The 16,456-nt window shown below is 40.8% G+C and overlaps 6 protein-coding genes across 6 annotated transcripts; 4 read left to right on the top strand and 2 right to left on the bottom strand.

The window, feature by feature from the left end:
• Nucleotides 1–2,630: 2,630 nt before the first annotated feature.
• SS1G_07823 (predicted protein) lies at nt 2,631–4,181 on the bottom strand (the record flags this gene model as incomplete). The annotated part of the gene is made up of 1 exon (XM_001591148.1): nt 2,631–4,181. The coding sequence occupies one exon, from the start codon at nt 4,179–4,181 to the stop codon at nt 2,631–2,633; it is 1,551 nt and encodes a 516-aa protein (XP_001591198.1).
• A 1,754-nt stretch (nt 4,182–5,935) lies between these two features.
• SS1G_07822 (predicted protein) lies at nt 5,936–7,354 on the bottom strand (the record flags this gene model as incomplete). The annotated part of the gene is made up of 1 exon (XM_001591147.1): nt 5,936–7,354. One exon carries the CDS (start codon nt 7,352–7,354, stop codon nt 5,936–5,938), a length of 1,419 nt encoding a protein of 472 aa, XP_001591197.1.
• Nucleotides 7,355–8,236: 882 nt separating this feature from the next.
• Nucleotides 8,237–9,724, top strand: SS1G_07821 (predicted protein; the record flags this gene model as incomplete). The annotated part of the gene is made up of 1 exon (XM_001591146.1): nt 8,237–9,724. The coding sequence occupies one exon, from the start codon at nt 8,237–8,239 to the stop codon at nt 9,722–9,724; it is 1,488 nt and encodes a 495-aa protein (XP_001591196.1).
• Nucleotides 9,725–10,656: 932 nt separating this feature from the next.
• SS1G_07820 (predicted protein) lies at nt 10,657–11,335 on the top strand (the record flags this gene model as incomplete). The annotated part of the gene is made up of 2 exons (XM_001591145.1): nt 10,657–10,677; nt 11,042–11,335. The coding sequence occupies 2 exons, from the start codon at nt 10,657–10,659 to the stop codon at nt 11,333–11,335; spliced, it is 315 nt and encodes a 104-aa protein (XP_001591195.1).
• Nucleotides 11,336–11,764: 429 nt separating this feature from the next.
• Nucleotides 11,765–11,935, top strand: SS1G_07819 (predicted protein; the record flags this gene model as incomplete). The annotated part of the gene is made up of 1 exon (XM_001591144.1): nt 11,765–11,935. The coding sequence occupies one exon, from the start codon at nt 11,765–11,767 to the stop codon at nt 11,933–11,935; it is 171 nt and encodes a 56-aa protein (XP_001591194.1).
• Nucleotides 11,936–13,486: 1,551 nt separating this feature from the next.
• Nucleotides 13,487–15,848, top strand: SS1G_07818 (glycogen synthase; the record flags this gene model as incomplete). Its single annotated transcript, XM_001591143.1, has 5 exons — nt 13,487–13,559; nt 13,625–13,722; nt 13,773–14,048; nt 14,111–15,666; nt 15,716–15,848. The coding sequence occupies 5 exons, from the start codon at nt 13,487–13,489 to the stop codon at nt 15,846–15,848; spliced, it is 2,136 nt and encodes a 711-aa protein (XP_001591193.1).
• Nucleotides 15,849–16,456: the final 608 nt, after the last annotated feature.

Genomic DNA, 16,456 nt, shown 5'->3' with positions numbered 1-16,456 from the left:
GACATATGGGCAGTGTATAATTTTGATATAGAGAGGGAATTCACAATCTGCTTAATCCATTGGCTGTAAATTTTATATTGTACATATATATATAGATATATATGTTCATTGACCGAACGCGTAGTGGCAGCTCAATCGAGCTACTCCATAATATGATTCTGCCATGGAAAGTATTTTTATATCATAGAGCCCCCCGTCAACTTTAATGACTTCCCCACACAAAATGTAGATAAGGCGAATCTAATAGAGTTTTGCGGCATCGGATGATGAAAAAGGACTTCATGTCTAAAGAAACTAACTCGACTAATTAGCAAATGTAAAAAGAGAAGGTGCACCATGTGGTCTAGGGCCTTAGGAATTGGTAATAGGATCAATATTTCATCAATTAAAGCCATCTGATGTTCTTTCTAAAGCCAATAGGAAAATTGTATCTCTGCTGGTAGCTGGTTGTTCCATTATCTCAAATGTTATTTCAATGATCCGAACACTCGTACTGTACTCGGAGGACATTTGCCAAGTCATACTTTATGTATGAGTATATTAACTAGCATGCCCGTTGCTGGTATCATCGTGCCACTACAGTGGATATTGGAAAGAATGCTCCCCTTGCCGTGTGTGCAGAGAACTCAGGGTCGTCCTCATCCAACCAATGGAAGCTATTTTATACTATCTTACTAAAAAAGTCGAAAACTCCTTGAGGATAAAATCAGCGAGGAGTACGTTTTGCTCCACGTGGTTTCATCATCATCAACACGTGTTGGTACCGCTTTGAGATCTAAGGTACTCGTAGCTCAATCCCTAATAGTGAGGGAGGTTTGTCATGTGGTATGTTGTCACCTCGTATCAATACCATTGGCCAATCAATTGGAGGCTTGGTCTATCTGTAGAATTAACCTTTACTATCTTCTAGAATTCTCATGATGCAAAATGAACAATCACGAGATTTTATGTCGGTTCTGTTGAGGGAACAGAGAGCCAGAGAGGATAATTCTCTTACTCAATTTGAATATGGATCCCAGAGGGCCTCGGAGGCTCGGACCAATGAGAAATTTTGCTTCTCAAACCATTACCATTACCTAACCACATCATGGTTTGCCATGAACTGTCTTCAAAATTTTCAATGCCATATCGCCATTTCTTATAATTATTACTTCATGAGAATTGATCCTTTCCGTCTTGTCAGACATATTTCCGTATGATCCTACGATAGAATTGATCTGGACTGCCATTTAGGATACCGCCATTTCAATGTCTCATCATTCCCAGATAAATTGTGATTTTCTACATCCACATCAACTAAATAATATGTTGACCGAACATTCAAACTTGTCTGTCCTGAAATACGGCCAATCAGACACTCTTAACCGTATGAATTAGTAGCTAGTTACTGTACTTGAAAGTATCGTATCTATGGTCACTTATAGGTTCAAAACTCCATCTAGAACTTATACGAAAACCCCCTTCATCATAAGCGACAGAATCTTCCAGATTCAACCAAAAAGAAAAGTCCCTCATATGCGCACTTGCAAATTGCACGAAAAATCCGTACCGAAGAATTGACGATGATCAGAATTTGATTTTCCACGGGATGAGCCTTGTTCTGGAAACTTTTCTCCTAGCTCAATATTGATGCATGAAATTCGCTCAATCGAGGAATCACAATGTCAAAGAAATCCGGGGTAGCATTAGGGGCAAAAGACCCTGTTTTTTTGTACCTTTTTCCCCCTCTAACATTCATTCTCTCCACTTCTTAACCTTCCATCAACCATTTTTTTCGCCCGCGGAGAAGTACAATTCTATGAAGGCGAATGTTTGGTGTGATTTTGATCATAAATATGAGATATGATGGAATGGCAGGTGATTACCCCGCAAATTCGCACATCACTACCTTTGACGTCAGCCTATATCTTTCTTGTTATCTTATCTATTACTTCTTAAGATTTTGGGATGTACCCTTCCCATTTGATTGGAGATGTTTTACGGTTCCATCGGCTGCAATGCGACCCAACAATCATCCAAAAATATGTTGATAATCTTAGTCAAGCTACCCTTCTATCCTTCCCTTTTTTAGTTCTTTCGACCTTGCAGAAATCGTTTCATTTGCTGCCACACCGCTGGGTATGCATGCTTGAACGATTTAGGCAGTCCTCATCACAAGGGCGAAAGTTGCTCATTATCCGTAATCGGCTTATTGAGTTTATGATCGTGCCATTTCGACCCTGTGAGCTATCTGGTTAATTGTTACAAAGATTATTTTTACCAAGTTTCTATTTTGGCTAATCTCACTAAGATTTTAAAGACGTCTATTTAGGCGACCTCAAACACAGCTATACGACGAACAGTGTCTCCATGATGGAATTGGCCTCACGCGCTCGCAGAAAAGTGCATTCAAATGCAATTCACCATCTTCTAAACTGATTCACGCATGGCAAGTGCTAGCCCAATCATGGATTCATATGTATTATGCTTCATCACTGCAACCTGGATGGTTTCTACATACAGACCAAAGGTTCAATGAATGCATATCAACAGCAGCAGCAACATCAATAGCAATTCTCAACGTCCTAAAACATTAAAATACATCTATCTTTTGCAAGAATGAACCTCCAACAATAACTGGCAAGACCACATTATTGTAAAGGTAGTGTCCGAATTTTTGACCCTGCTAGTCTTCTGACAGCCGCCGGGAATTCTGGAGCTGCCATCTGGTAGACCAAAGGACTTTCCATTGCTTCTTTCAGAGTTTCTGCGGTACTTTCCAACTCTTGAGCCACTTTTTCCACATTCCCTATGCCATATTCATGATTATAAATTGTTTTTGCTGCCTCGATTTTATCCAACGCCTCCTTCCAAGTTTTGAGTGTTTCCCTAATGCCCTTGGCTATATTCATGAGAGCTGCCGAGTATGTCTCGAAAGTCTCATATGCACCCGAAGTCTGGCTGGAGTGGAGTTCGTCCATGAGTTCGGAGCAGAGACGTTGGACATTCCTATCGCTATAGGGACAGCTGACGTTGTCGGATGTCTCACCGACTAACTCGCACATGAGAAATTCGCCTTCACGGTATACTTCTTGTGGAATATAGGAAAAACTCTGGATTGTAATATTATGCGCAGCACTTATCCAGTCCGTTTTGTAGCCCTGGATAGCAGCGTTCTGAGCATATCCATCAAATTGTCCCGCAAACTCCGCTGTAGCTTCGATGTGTTGTTGGAGGAAAGAACGCCAATTATGATCCAAGTCTCGATTCTTGGCGACGAAAACATCTATGAGCAAAAGTACATATTCAGAATTTACCTCCTGCTCTGCTTTCAAAATTGTCTCCCGGACTGATGCAATAAGTAAGACGGCTTGATTAAGGGGACTATCCTTTAATGCCATGAGCGTTCCGTTCGTATCCAACACTACCTTGGCTAAGTCGCTAATAGCCGAAGCAATATCAATGATGGCAATCGCATTTGTTTCCTCTACAATCGCATTTTTCCCATGTGCCGCTTGTTTCTGAATCAAGCCATGTTCTCGTGCAAAGAATGTCGCAGCTGTGAGAAACAGAGGAATAATGATCCACCAAAGCCAAGCCCATCCGTATTCCCTCGAAATGGTAGCGAAAAGTCCCCTAGAGAGTGGAGGCGGCTTCACATTAGACTTTCGCTCCTTAGAAGGAACTCTCCGTGGAGAAACCTGTGTATGCTTTATTGAAGTAGGCTTGGAACTAAATGGAGGTGGTCTCGGAGGCTTCTTATGAGATGAACTCGGAGCAGACGGTGTTGGGCTAATCTGAGATGCAGAGGTATTTGGCCGTCTATTTTCCGGCAGTGCCTGTTGAGCCATCGATACGGGTACAGACGGAGGTGAAATTTTTGTTTCCTTTTTGTCCGCAAAATCGTTACGGATATCATTATCTTTTAAAAATTTCTCATGAAGCGCAACGACTCGGTCAGCTTCTTCACGAGCTTCACGTTGAATAGACGTTTCTGATTCTTCGGAAGAATATTCATCGTCTCCGGTGTCTCCAGTGTCTCCTTCGCTATCGAATTCGTCGTCAATGTCTGCGAGTTCATCGGCGAGCGTTTTCCCCCCGCGTTGCTGTACAGTCGACGACTGGCTTTGTACTCTACTACCTGGTAAACTATCATCTATAGGACCAAGGTAATTTTCTAAAAGACCGCCCGATCGTGACATTTTTGGTTGGGTTCTAGATGGATGATCGTATTTGAACAGGTTGAGCGTTGGCTGAGAAAGTAGAGATTTAGTTTACCCATACCTTGTACTGTAACTATCTTTTCCCTGGGAGGGGTAGTATGCTTACGGATGGATATCTGATTCGGGTATTTTGTCAAAGGGAATGGATAATGAAACTATGAAGTTCGAAACTCGACAAGGGATTTCGGCTTTGTTGTGTTTGTTGATGTTACTATACTGAAAGCGGATTTCTTTTTCCTTTCCTCTTTTCTTCGCTTCTCCGGGTAGAGAATGAAATGGAAATAGAAATAAAAATCAAAATAAAAATTAAAGTTTTGAGATAGCTATAGATAGCGGTATGCGTCCGTCTTCTTGAAATAGGATCTAGATGTTCATTCTTATAGATGGTCGACAAAGGATTCGAATGTAGATCCTTTGGAAAAAATCACCAGGTTGTCTCATTTTCTTTTGAAAGAATATATTACCTTGAGATGCAAATAGATCATCGAAAATTTAGGAATATTTCTTCTTTTGAGAAGAACTATAAGATTAATAAGATCTTATCACAGAATAAGAGTAAGAGAAATGATATTCTGGATGCTTTGGTAATAAATATACTTGCGGTTAATTTTCCAACCTGATACTACAGGAAAGATATCACTATATTAATTAATCAGAACTAATTAATTATACTCACTCAAACATCAACAATAAAAGAAAGAAATATAATTTACTCTAGCCCTACAATAAAATTCCCGAATTTTCCCAATTTTCTTTTAATTGGTGTTTTTTCTAGATCATATAAATATCAGAGAAAGAATCAATCTCATCTCCATCCCAATTTGTTGATTAGCGGCTAAATAAATCCAAGAATTGAACCTTAGTAAAGATATGATTAATTTCCCTCAGTGTTAGTGATGACAATAGATGGCTGGATCTCAAGGTATATGAATTGATTGGTAGTCAGCATAGATAGTTTACAATCTTGCGATGTAGTCGACGAGAATGTTGTGTGCACTTTTATTTTTCAATTTTTTGCTTTCATTTCGTTGGGATGTTTTGTAGATTTAATTACTTGTAGAGTTATCTATACTTTTATTTTATCTTATTTAATTCAATTTTGATTTGATTTATAGTTTCTGTTTTTTTTTGTTTTTTTGGTCATTCTTATAGCGTTTTATTGTTACATATATATCTTCTGTTTATTTATCAATGTCAGTAATGTCAATTATAACCATCAACTGTATATCAAGCTCAGGGAAGGAAAAGTCAAGATATAGAGTTTCTATTGGTAGTAAATAAATCAATAAATAAGTAAGGAAGCAAGCAAGCAAGCACACACATATACAAACATACACAAACAAACAAACAAACAAACAAGTCAGTAAAACATAAACAAAATTCAAATAATCACGTCGATGGAAAAGCTCATGCATACACTATTGTATAAATATAAAATTAAATATAAATATAAATGAAAATGTAAATATAATTTCAAGTAAAGAGATATGAGTACCTGCCCTACTACTATGAAAGTTTTTTTTTATCTTATCTTACGAGGTAATCGAGGTAATCCTACATTACATCTAGTTACCTCCCTTTTTGATACGCGTTGCTGAAATATCAACGATCTAAATAACACAAAGGAAAATCCAAAATATGAAACCAAAAAACTAAAAAAGGAAAAGTAAAGAAACGAGCAAGCAAGAAATAAACCACCTACCTACCTCACCTCACTCACCATCTTCCAAAGCCTAAAACTGAGTAAACCCCCCCTCAGTCTCCCACCAATTCTTCGCTCTCCTCGTTCTCTCCTCCCTCTGCACCCTCCCCTTCCACCTCCTAACCTCCAAATCCAAAATATCAACCATAAGCACATCCCCCTCATCATCAAACCTACACAAGCTCCCATGTTCCTCGCCCCCACACCCGCCAGGAGGCATACCCCATCTAACTCTTCCGACGCCCTCCCTATCATCCTCTTCGACCCACACATCCTTACCCCCATCTAATACCTCATAATCATTCTCACCCCACTGTCTCCCCTGATGGGAATTCTGCGGATGCGGCCAGATATATGTGGATTTAGAGGGGATTTGCATGGGGTTTCCGAGCCAGTAGTTGTTGGGGTGGACGGTTTGTTGGTTACTAGGGTGCTGGGGATCGATATGGGGGCGCCAGGAGGGATGGTTGCGGGGGAGGAGCCAGAGATAGGCGGTGCAGTCGTTGGGGCGGTGGCCGAGTGTTTGACATATGTTACAGGTGGTACTGCGGTAGCGTGCGCGGTAGCTGCTAGCGTCTGGGTGATCTGGGTGGGAGGGGTTGGGGGTGCTAGGGTAGGTTTGGTAGGGGGTTGGTTGTGTTGAGTGGAGGTAGTCTGGGCTGTGGGAGTTGAGACTTAGGTTGATTGGGTAGTTGAAAGTGTTTTGTTCGTTGGCTTGAGTATTGTACTGAGCTTGCATTTGCTGCTGCTGTTGCTGCTGTTGTTGAAAGCCGAAAGTAACAGGTGGAACTTGTTGGGGTGTATCGTATTGTGCGGATTTAGGAGGAGAATAATATTGATTAAAAGAAAGATCTATTTGTCCGCTCGACTGGTCATCAGAAAAATGAACTCCTTTCCCATTATCATTATCATTCTTCTTACCACTAGGGTTAGGGTTGGTGACTGGATGGAATCCATCCTTCTGACACGCATTATTCCAATGTCCTGCAACATGACATGTTTTACAAGGACGAGGGGGATATTTACCATCTGCGAAAAAATGTGAGATGTCTTCTCCGGTGGGTGCTAAACATTGTACTGGACTTGAATTTCCTTGTTGACCATTGTTGTTGTTGTTGCCATCGTTATTCTTTGATTTCCAAGTCCTACATTGATCTTCCCAGTGATTTCCACCGCATTCCCTACATTCGGGTAAATCTTTTCCTCTCTTTCCTTCTCCAGGATTATTACGACAATCCGATTCCCAATGACCTTTTTTATCGCAAATGCGACATTCGGAGAACTTTTGGGGTACTTTACCTTTGTTTTGGTTTCCTCCATTTCCTCCGTTGTTGTTGCCCTTACCTTTATTGTTTCCTCCCTTATTGAACTTGTTATTGTTATTGGGAGGACTAGAACGACCATTAGCAGAACCACTGGAATTGGAGTTCTTACGCTTATCTTTCCCCATTTTTGCTTTTCTTTGCTTTTCTTTGCTTTTCTCTTCTATCTTTTGCTTGTAGACTATGCGACCGGCGCTAGTGTAAATGAATAAGAGTTATGATTGGTGTAAATGGAATGTTGTTCGGTAGTATGTGTGAAATTATCTATCAATAACACGTGTTCTTGCGTCGTTGTACAAGAATATGCGTGAGATGAAGAATAAAATTGTTCAATATCTGTGGTGATGGGATTATATGTACCTATCCTACAACAAAGAACAACAATCTCTTTGTGGGAAGTAAATGAAAGAAGTCAACAAATGCATTGTGAGGTTATTGTTTTTTTGTTGTTTCATCGAGAAGGAACAAAGACCAAGAAGGAAATCCTATGTATATATCCCAGCAACAATCCTGGGTCTTTGAGAACTCCCTTTCTTTCTTTCAGTGTAGCCCATACCCTTGTGAGAGAAACACATTGTTAGTGGCATGGCTCAGAGATAAAATTGTCTCGATGTGTATAGCTGGTGATTTTAATGTAATTGTATATTGTCCATGATTTAATGAACAAGTACTCGTGAAGGAGTATAAATGCGGTATAATTCTCGTGCGAGATAAATCATCTTTTCAAAGCTGATCCACTGCTCCCACACAATCAAACTCTTGTTAGTGAGCTAAAAATCCATAGTTAGTTAGACTTCTGTAATATCATCTTATCATTCCAGTTTATTGGTACGATAGGAAACTTGATTTGTCGATTCTAGACGGGGTCCTGGAATTTCTTTGGCATGGATTTCAACAGTATCACTGAACTTCCCAATTGGGCCATTTTGCACTTGCCTCTTTACGAATACGCAGAATTTATTCTCAAAGCTCCGAAAGAGGGCGGTGAAGAATCGACCCCGCAAGACAACATGTATGATGCAGATGATGAAGGTTTCGATGAGGACCAACTTCATCGCAGAATTTGTGAGATCAAACAAGAAGAACGAACTCATCATGTAAATTCCATTCAGTCATGGAATTTCCCACCAGCAAGTACACAACTTCATCCACGAATCGAACAAATCAAGGAGGAAGAAAGAAAACTAAGAGAAGAAGAAGAAGAAAGAATCCATACACATCTTCATTCGCGAATCCAGCAAATCAAGGAAGAGGAAAGACAACAAAAAGAAGAAGAGGAATCAGAGAGAATAAGACAGGAAATATACAGTCAAGCAGTAGATAGCGAGCAACCAAACTCTCTAAGCGAATGCACCGATTATCCAGCAAGATCTCATCTCCCACTTCGCGAATATTTTCCACGAATTGACAGTAGTCAACATTATCAAGATAACACCCGAGCGGAACTCCCCTCCCGTATTCGTAGAACCACTTTCGCCTTCAGCAGCGAAAAAGAGTTTGAAAAAATAGCCGAGGAAAATACACCCATGCTTTCGAGAGCGCCTCGTCCAAAGAAACGAATTGAACACCTCTCGCTCAAATTTGACCGATCTGCTCCATTCATCGACGTTTCTGCAATTTTCCCACAAAACGCAGAAGACAAAGTTTCTTCCCCTGTGGATATTCAAGAAGAAAACAACTTTGCAGGTTTTGAAATGATGAACTTTGCGGAATTGATTTTCGACTACGAAATTGCACCCCTTTTATACCCAACTCGCCTGGCCGAAGTTTACCGCTGCGACGTTGAAGAGCCGAAATTTTTCAGTTTGGTACCTCATTGGTTCCATGACACTGAGTTTAAAAGATGTTGGTGCATCCCTTGCATTCAATATAGAGAAACTCTATCTACAGGTAAGCAGTTAGAGGCGCATGACTTTGATAAGTGGTGTCTTTGCAGGTCCTGCATGGATTTTTGGCACAAAAACTTTAATGAAGATGACAATTGTAATTGTCAAGATTGTGTCGAAAAACAAAAACTCGAAGAAAAAGAAGCGGACAAAAAAAGAGCACTTGCTGCTCTCAAAGCACTCGTTGGAGTCGACGGTGAAAATTTTCTTGCTGAACTCGAAGAAGTGATTGCCAGTCCCCAGAGTCCCTTCCAATCACCTGGACAAGAATCAACAGATTCAGAACAACAACTCGGAGAAAAAGTTGCACTTGCTGAACTCAGAGCACTTGCAGACCTCGATGGTGAATATCTGTTTGCTGAACTCGAAGAAGCGCGTAGCAAACTCCAGAGTCCCCTCCAATCACAATCACCTGAACAAGAAGCACCGGATTCAGAGCAACTCCTCCCCAAATCCACACAGAAGCTACCGTCGGACCCTCTCTGTGAAAATCCAACAACAGTTGTGCCTGTGTCTAAGGAAAGTTCTTTTGATTTATTCAACACCATTCGCCAGCATTTATGGTTAGATTCTGATTATTATTCTGGTTCTGCAACTAGTTTTGATTTTTGATACGGAATAAATTCTCCTACTTACTTTTTTCATACGGTTAAGTAAGGTAAGTAGGTCGTAGATTCTCTTATTTACATTCTTCACATGATTAAGTAAGGTAGGTCGTAGATTTAACATTACGTCCTAGTGATGTACTTACTCTCTATGTCGAGAAAAATAAATCCTTGGATATTTGGCAACAGTAAAACCACCAAAAAGAAAACATAAAAAATTTGATTTTAGCGAGTAATTCTCTCTTAAAGATGTATGAATAGAATGTGAGGTGATGATGTATGAGTAAAAAGTATTGTGAAATTGGTGTATCAACACACAGGGGTATAAAAATCTTTCTTTGTTAGCAGCTAGTACGTACAACAAATATAGACTGGTGGTACAAAGAAAACCCTCCCAAGTCAATGGAACCGAGAATTTTACCTAAATAGAATGATAATTATTTATAGCACTCGAGACGACTTCAAGGGAAAGAGGTTTGCATTGCATTTGTGATGTAAGAGATGTGAGATATGATTTGTGATTGTTGATGAATATTCACCAACAATATGAAGATTGAACAAGACAAGATTCGATAACTCTAAAATTGAAGAAAATAGGTAGATGAGTTAGGTCGATAGAACATCATACGCAACGAATTCGTATTCGATCAAAGAAATACCTCAACTACATTCATTGTCCTGAAAGAATTGCAGTGATTTCGGATTTTCGGATGACATTCCCGCTCGTCTAAAGCATATTTCAAATGCTGGCAGTAGAAAGAAAATTGCCCCGCCTCATAGAAGAATGAAAGAAGAATGAAAATTTTCCAAGCAAGCAAGCATCTATTGGAAATCAGATCCCCACGAGTTTGCATATGCTTAATTAAAGGCATTGAGTCAAAACTTTCGGCGGTACCTAAATGCAGGTACTTGACTGCCTAAAGATCCCAAATTTCCGTCATGGTACTTGCGCAGCGGGCGGTAATAAATTTTAATATAGGTATCAATACATCTGCATCGCCAACAAATACATAGCCACTTGAAAAAAGTGTACATCAGTAACATCACAGACCATTTTGGATCGACAAGAAGTATTTCACCGAGAACAAACGTATGTCTCAATGCCCAATATAGAAGCGATTGGTCGAAGGTAGCCTTAAGGCGCACTTGTATGCACGCCATTCTGACATGCCTCCGTAATAACTCTCGCTGATAGAGGCGCTTAGCAGCGTCAAAGTATAGATGAAGAGCTTAACAAGGGTGACTCGGGTACTTCTTGTGCTGTTCCATGAAGTGAAAGGATTTTCTTTGGGATTTTTTATTTTATTTTGCAATTTCTGCGAAGGGCAGAGTTTGTGTTGATTCTCAGCCATTTCGTGTTGTTCTCAACGAGCAGCGCCTAAACTTGCTAGGGGTAGATTGTTGGGCTGTAAGAATTGTGATAAGGATGGTGAGCGGTTCGGAGACGATAGGAACTAAAGACAATTTTGAGGATGCAAGATCTCACAGTAAAAAAAACTTCTTCACTCTCGTCAAACATGGCGGGACAAGGCATGAAGCTTGGAAAGGCCATGGTCTTCACCAAGAAGACCGGATCGATCTTGGAACCAAGATTGAGACCCTGAAGGCTGAAGACTAAATGGAACTGAGGGTATCATGTGACTTTAAACGGTTAGCTGCATGAATTTTTGGTCCCGGGGTCAGCAAGATGTGGATATCTGGGAAGTGGATAAAAAACGCGGAGATGCTCAAACAGTTTGTGGCCGAGCTAAGGTGGATCCTCCCTTCAAAGGATCATCTCTGGAGGGAAAAGAGGAGATTGGACATCTGGAGACTTTGGAGAAGTGGGATGATTTCCTTCTTTAGGTGGGGATTTGCGCAGTTTGTGTGGCATTTTTGAAATTGTGCGCATGTGTGTTATGGCAGCAATGGTAATGAATGGTATGGGAAAGTGGTTGAATCATGAATGACGATCTCGAAGGTAGCATTCATGTAGATGATACCTTACTATCTACCGAGAAATGTACGGAGTAGACGATGGAATAGACTTTTGACGTGTTTGACTTTGATGATTGGGAAGCACTCGGTTCTCTACTGCTTGCTTGGTAATAGTAATACTAGTAAGACCATGGTGGACGATGGTAAGAGAGAGCAACTCAACTCAAGCCAAGGTAAAGCTACCCTATACTCGCCAATCATGTCAAGCTACCCAAATGAGACAAATGAGGATTGCTACTAGAGTACTGAGGATGAGAAAAAGAAAAGATTTGTTAGTGAAAAGTAGACCCCGCACAGAATTGCATAAAATCAACATTGATAGGACTTACCTAGTAGGTATGCAGGTATACCATACAAGTTATTACTTAGCACTGAAAAAGCTCATCTCTTTTGTTATTCCTACATGGACCGGATTTGATTGATGGATCTTTTCTGACTGTCTGACAGTGACAGCTACCTAGGTCTTGCTACCCAGTACTTACTATTTACTACCTACTACCTAGTACTTACCACCTACTCCTAGTAAATAATAAATTTTAATGCATTTCCATTTTGGTCATTTTTGACGCCCATCGTGAAATAGAACAAAGAGATACTCATTAGGCAGTAGTAGATTGGGATATTGTTTTCAGGAGCGACAGCAACAAGAACAAGGTGCATTTTCTTTCCCTTCCTTCACACTGCTTGCTTGCTTGCAGTATAAAGATCCGGCTGCGTCATGATTAACCAGGATTCTTTTTATTTCAAAACATCGAAACACACTCCAAGTGAAGCGCCTCCGGTTACCCCCCAATCTGCCAAATCAGCGGGGGTGCAACCAATGAAAACCATCACTGCTCTTGGAACCCACATATTAATTCCACAATTATACTGTATATAGTTTAGCACGGCGTCCGAAAGTGGAAAAGCTTGGACCCGACCAACATTTGGGACCAAAAGCTTCCGTTTTCTTTTTTGGTCACTTTGTGCCGGGGAAATTCGAAAATGGAAAAGGGAAAATCGAACAAAAACTGGTGAAATATTTTCAAACATCCAACATCTCAGCCATTTTATTCATCTCCTTCCCATTTCATTCCATTCAATTGATACCTCATCGACGACGTGTACGTGTACTGAACAATCATAGGTGAAAAACTCTTCACTTATTTGTTGTACAATATATAATCAATTTATCTTCTGTATCTTGCCTAGGCTCGGGCTTATCAACATCCGTCGTCTCCTAATCTTACTCGTCAACTTAATCTGAAGAACGAGTGGGAACCAATCGAAAATCAATCAACCCCTCAGACACACAACACACCGTAAGTATTTTTATTTTTATTATTTTTTTGTTTTTATCCAATTGACTGATCTCAAATTCACCTGCAAATATGGGATGGAGGGGTTATCATGCTCTTGTTATGATTTGTACGGCATCAGAGGTCATTCGTACAGCCAGATGGATGTGTGGTATGGTCACGCTAATGCGGTTGTGGGGAAAGCTCTTATAGTTCCTACGTTCCCATAAATTTCGTCAGAGGAGCTCCGAGCTTCTTTCCTTGATCATCAATCAACTTGCAACCAAGAAGATTCTCTGGACACGAACACAAGATAATATCCAACAATTGTTATTTGCCGTGGTATTCCTTTACATATAACGTTCTGCTCCCCAACAAGATACTTTTTGGATCTTCAACCAAACTTTGATTCTTTTACTCTTTTGTATCTGCAATCTGCAATTCTGCAGTCTCCCATCCACCCCACTTTAACAACTCTGCTTCATATAGCGACACCTGTCGCAACCTGAGTCAAAATGTCGGGAAAAACAAACCGAGATGTCAAGAACCACTTTCTCTTTGAGATAGCTACTGAGGTTGCAAATCGAGGTAAGCCACCAGACTTCATTCTTCGGAATATTCAGAACAATTACTGACCTTTTACTCTCCTTCAGTTGGTGGTATCTACTCCGTCATCAAATCGAAAGCACCAGTAACGACAGCCGAATATGGAGACAGATACACCCTCATCGGTCCCCTCAATAGGCAATCGGTGAGTTTCTCTACTAGATATTGAATATGAGTATGGCTAATACTTCCAAGGCCGCCGTGGAAGTCGAAGCATTGACACCTACAAATCCCCATCTCGCAGCAACGATAGAGGCTATGGAAGAAAGAGGAATTCAAATGTTATATGGCCGCTGGTTGATCGAGGGTGCCCCAAGAGTTTTGTTAATCGACACCAAGAGTGCCTACAGATTTTTGGACGAATGGAAAGCCGACCTGTGGAATACTGCAGGTATTCCGTCTCCTCCGGGAGATGATGAAACCAACGAAGCAGTCGTCTTCGGTTATTTGGTTGCATGGTTTTTGGGAGAGGTTAGTACATAGGCATTGCATGAACTCTTGCATAATGTGTTCCAAAGCTAACCATTCAATAGTTCGTTGCCCACGAAAAGGAAAAGGCTGTCATCGCGCATTTCCATGAATGGCTCTCTGGTGTCGCACTTCCTCTATGCAAAAAGCGTCGCATAGATGTTACGACAATTTTTACCACTCACGCCACTTTACTAGGAAGATATCTTTGCGCAGGATCGGTCGATTTCTACAACAATCTTCAATGGTTTGATGTTGATGCTGAAGCAGGAAAGCGTGGTATTTACCACAGGTATTGCATAGAACGCGCAGCAACGCATTCTTGTGATGTTTTCACAACCGTCTCACACATCACTGCCTACGAATCCGAGCATTTGTTAAAGAGAAAGCCGGATGGTGTTCTCCCCAACGGTCTTAACGTCACCAAATTCTCAGCCATGCACGAATTTCAGAACTTGCATCAGCAGGCAAAGGAAAAGATTCATGATTTCGTTAGAGGTCACTTCTATGGGCACAATGACTTTGATCCAGAAAACACTTTATATTTCTTCACGGCTGGACGATACGAGTATAGGAATAAGGGTGTGGACATGTTCATAGAGTCGCTGGCTCGTTTGAATCACCGTCTCAAGTCTGCCGGATCCAAAATGACTGTTGTAGCTTTTATCATTATGCCCGCACAAACTCAGTCATTGACTGTGGAGGCTTTGAAGGGACAGGCCGTCATCAAGTCATTACGTGACACAGTCGATGTTATTGAACGTGGTGTTGGAAAGAGGATTTTCGAGCGTGCCCTTAAATGGCATGAGGGTGAGGTCATGCCTGATGATAAAGATTTGATCACCAGTCAAGATCGTATCCTTCTCCGTAGGCGATTGTTTGCCATGAAGAGACATGGTCTCCCACCAATCGTCACCCATAACATGGCAAACGACTCCGAGGACCCAATTTTGAACCAGATCAGAAGAGTTCAATTGTTCAATCACCCATCCGACCGTGTGAAGGTCGTTTTCCACCCAGAGTTTTTGAACTCTGCAAACCCAGTTTTGCCAATGGACTACGATGAATTCGTTAGAGGTACTCATTTGGGTGTTTTCTCATCCTATTATGAGCCATGGGGTTACACACCTGCGGAATGTACGGTCATGGGTGTTCCAAGTATCACAACTAACTTGTCAGGTTTCGGTTGTTACATGGAGGAGTTGATTGAAAACTCGACGGATTACGGAATTTATATTGTTGACAGGAGAATGAAGGGTGTGGATGATTCAGTCAATCAGTTAACCAGCTACATGTTTGATTTCGCCGGCAAAAGCAGACGTCAGCGTATTAACCAGAGGAATCGTACCGAGCGATTGAGCGATCTTCTCGACTGGAAGCGTATGGGTATGGAATACGTCAAGGCAAGACAACTTGCATTGAGAAGAGCTTATCCTGCTTCTTTCGATGGTGAAGAGGAAGATGACTTCATCCCTGGTGTGGAACAAAAGATCTCACGCCCATTCTCAGTACCTGGATCTCCAAGAGATAGAAGTGGAATGATGACACCTGGTGATTTTGCCAGTCTACAAGAAGGACGTGAAGGATTGAGCACGGAAGATTATGTTGCATGGAAGCTTCCGTAAGTCCCAAATATACCTCTGAAGTGATATAGTGCTAACCTTTACTAGTGAGGAGGAAGACCCAGATGAGTATCCATTCCCGCTCACCCTTCGAACAAAGAAAAATGGTGCACAAAGTCCATATGGTGGTGCACAAAGCCCTTCGGAATATGCGATTACAAATGGAAATGGGTTGAGATAAATATATCAAATAAGAAAATGGTTAGAAATGGTGAATAAAGGAAGGAAATGGGATTAAGAAGTCGGGAGGCAAGCTATGAGGATGATAAATAATCATGTACCAAAATGTCTATACTCCTTTTCTATTTGCATTTCTGCGTCGCTTCTTGCAATTGTATATTCAATACCCTCTTCGTTCTGAACGTTGGTGGCTTTATTTATGCATGGGAATTAGGTTGCGGGTAAATTAGTGCGTTTATTAGTTTTTTATTAGTTTTTTTTGGCATTATGGAATGAATGTAGAAGGAGATTGATGGATGAATGGATGGATGAAGAATGATCTCTTAATGATCATGAAAAGGCAATATATATGATGGAGGAAAAAGGTTGTAATTGTTAAGAAAAAGCGTATTTATTTTTAATTTGTTACTTTTTTTTTTTTATGTTTTGATATGATGGATATGATGGATATGATGGATGTGATGTGATGGATGTGATGGATGTGATGGATGCGATGGAGCTTTTATTGACGTGGTGTAGGAAAGAAGGGAAGAAGGGAAGATTTGATGAAAGTTAGATGTGTAGGGATGGGTGTGGAGAGAGAGATGGAGAGAGAGATGGAGAGAAGGG

This window comes from Sclerotinia sclerotiorum, genomic scaffold, assembly GCF_000146945.2.
Source record: "Sclerotinia sclerotiorum 1980 UF-70 scaffold_10 genomic scaffold, whole genome shotgun sequence".
Lineage (NCBI taxonomy): Eukaryota > Fungi > Ascomycota > Leotiomycetes > Helotiales > Sclerotiniaceae > Sclerotinia > Sclerotinia sclerotiorum.
This window is presented reverse-complemented; position numbering and strand designations above follow the sequence as displayed.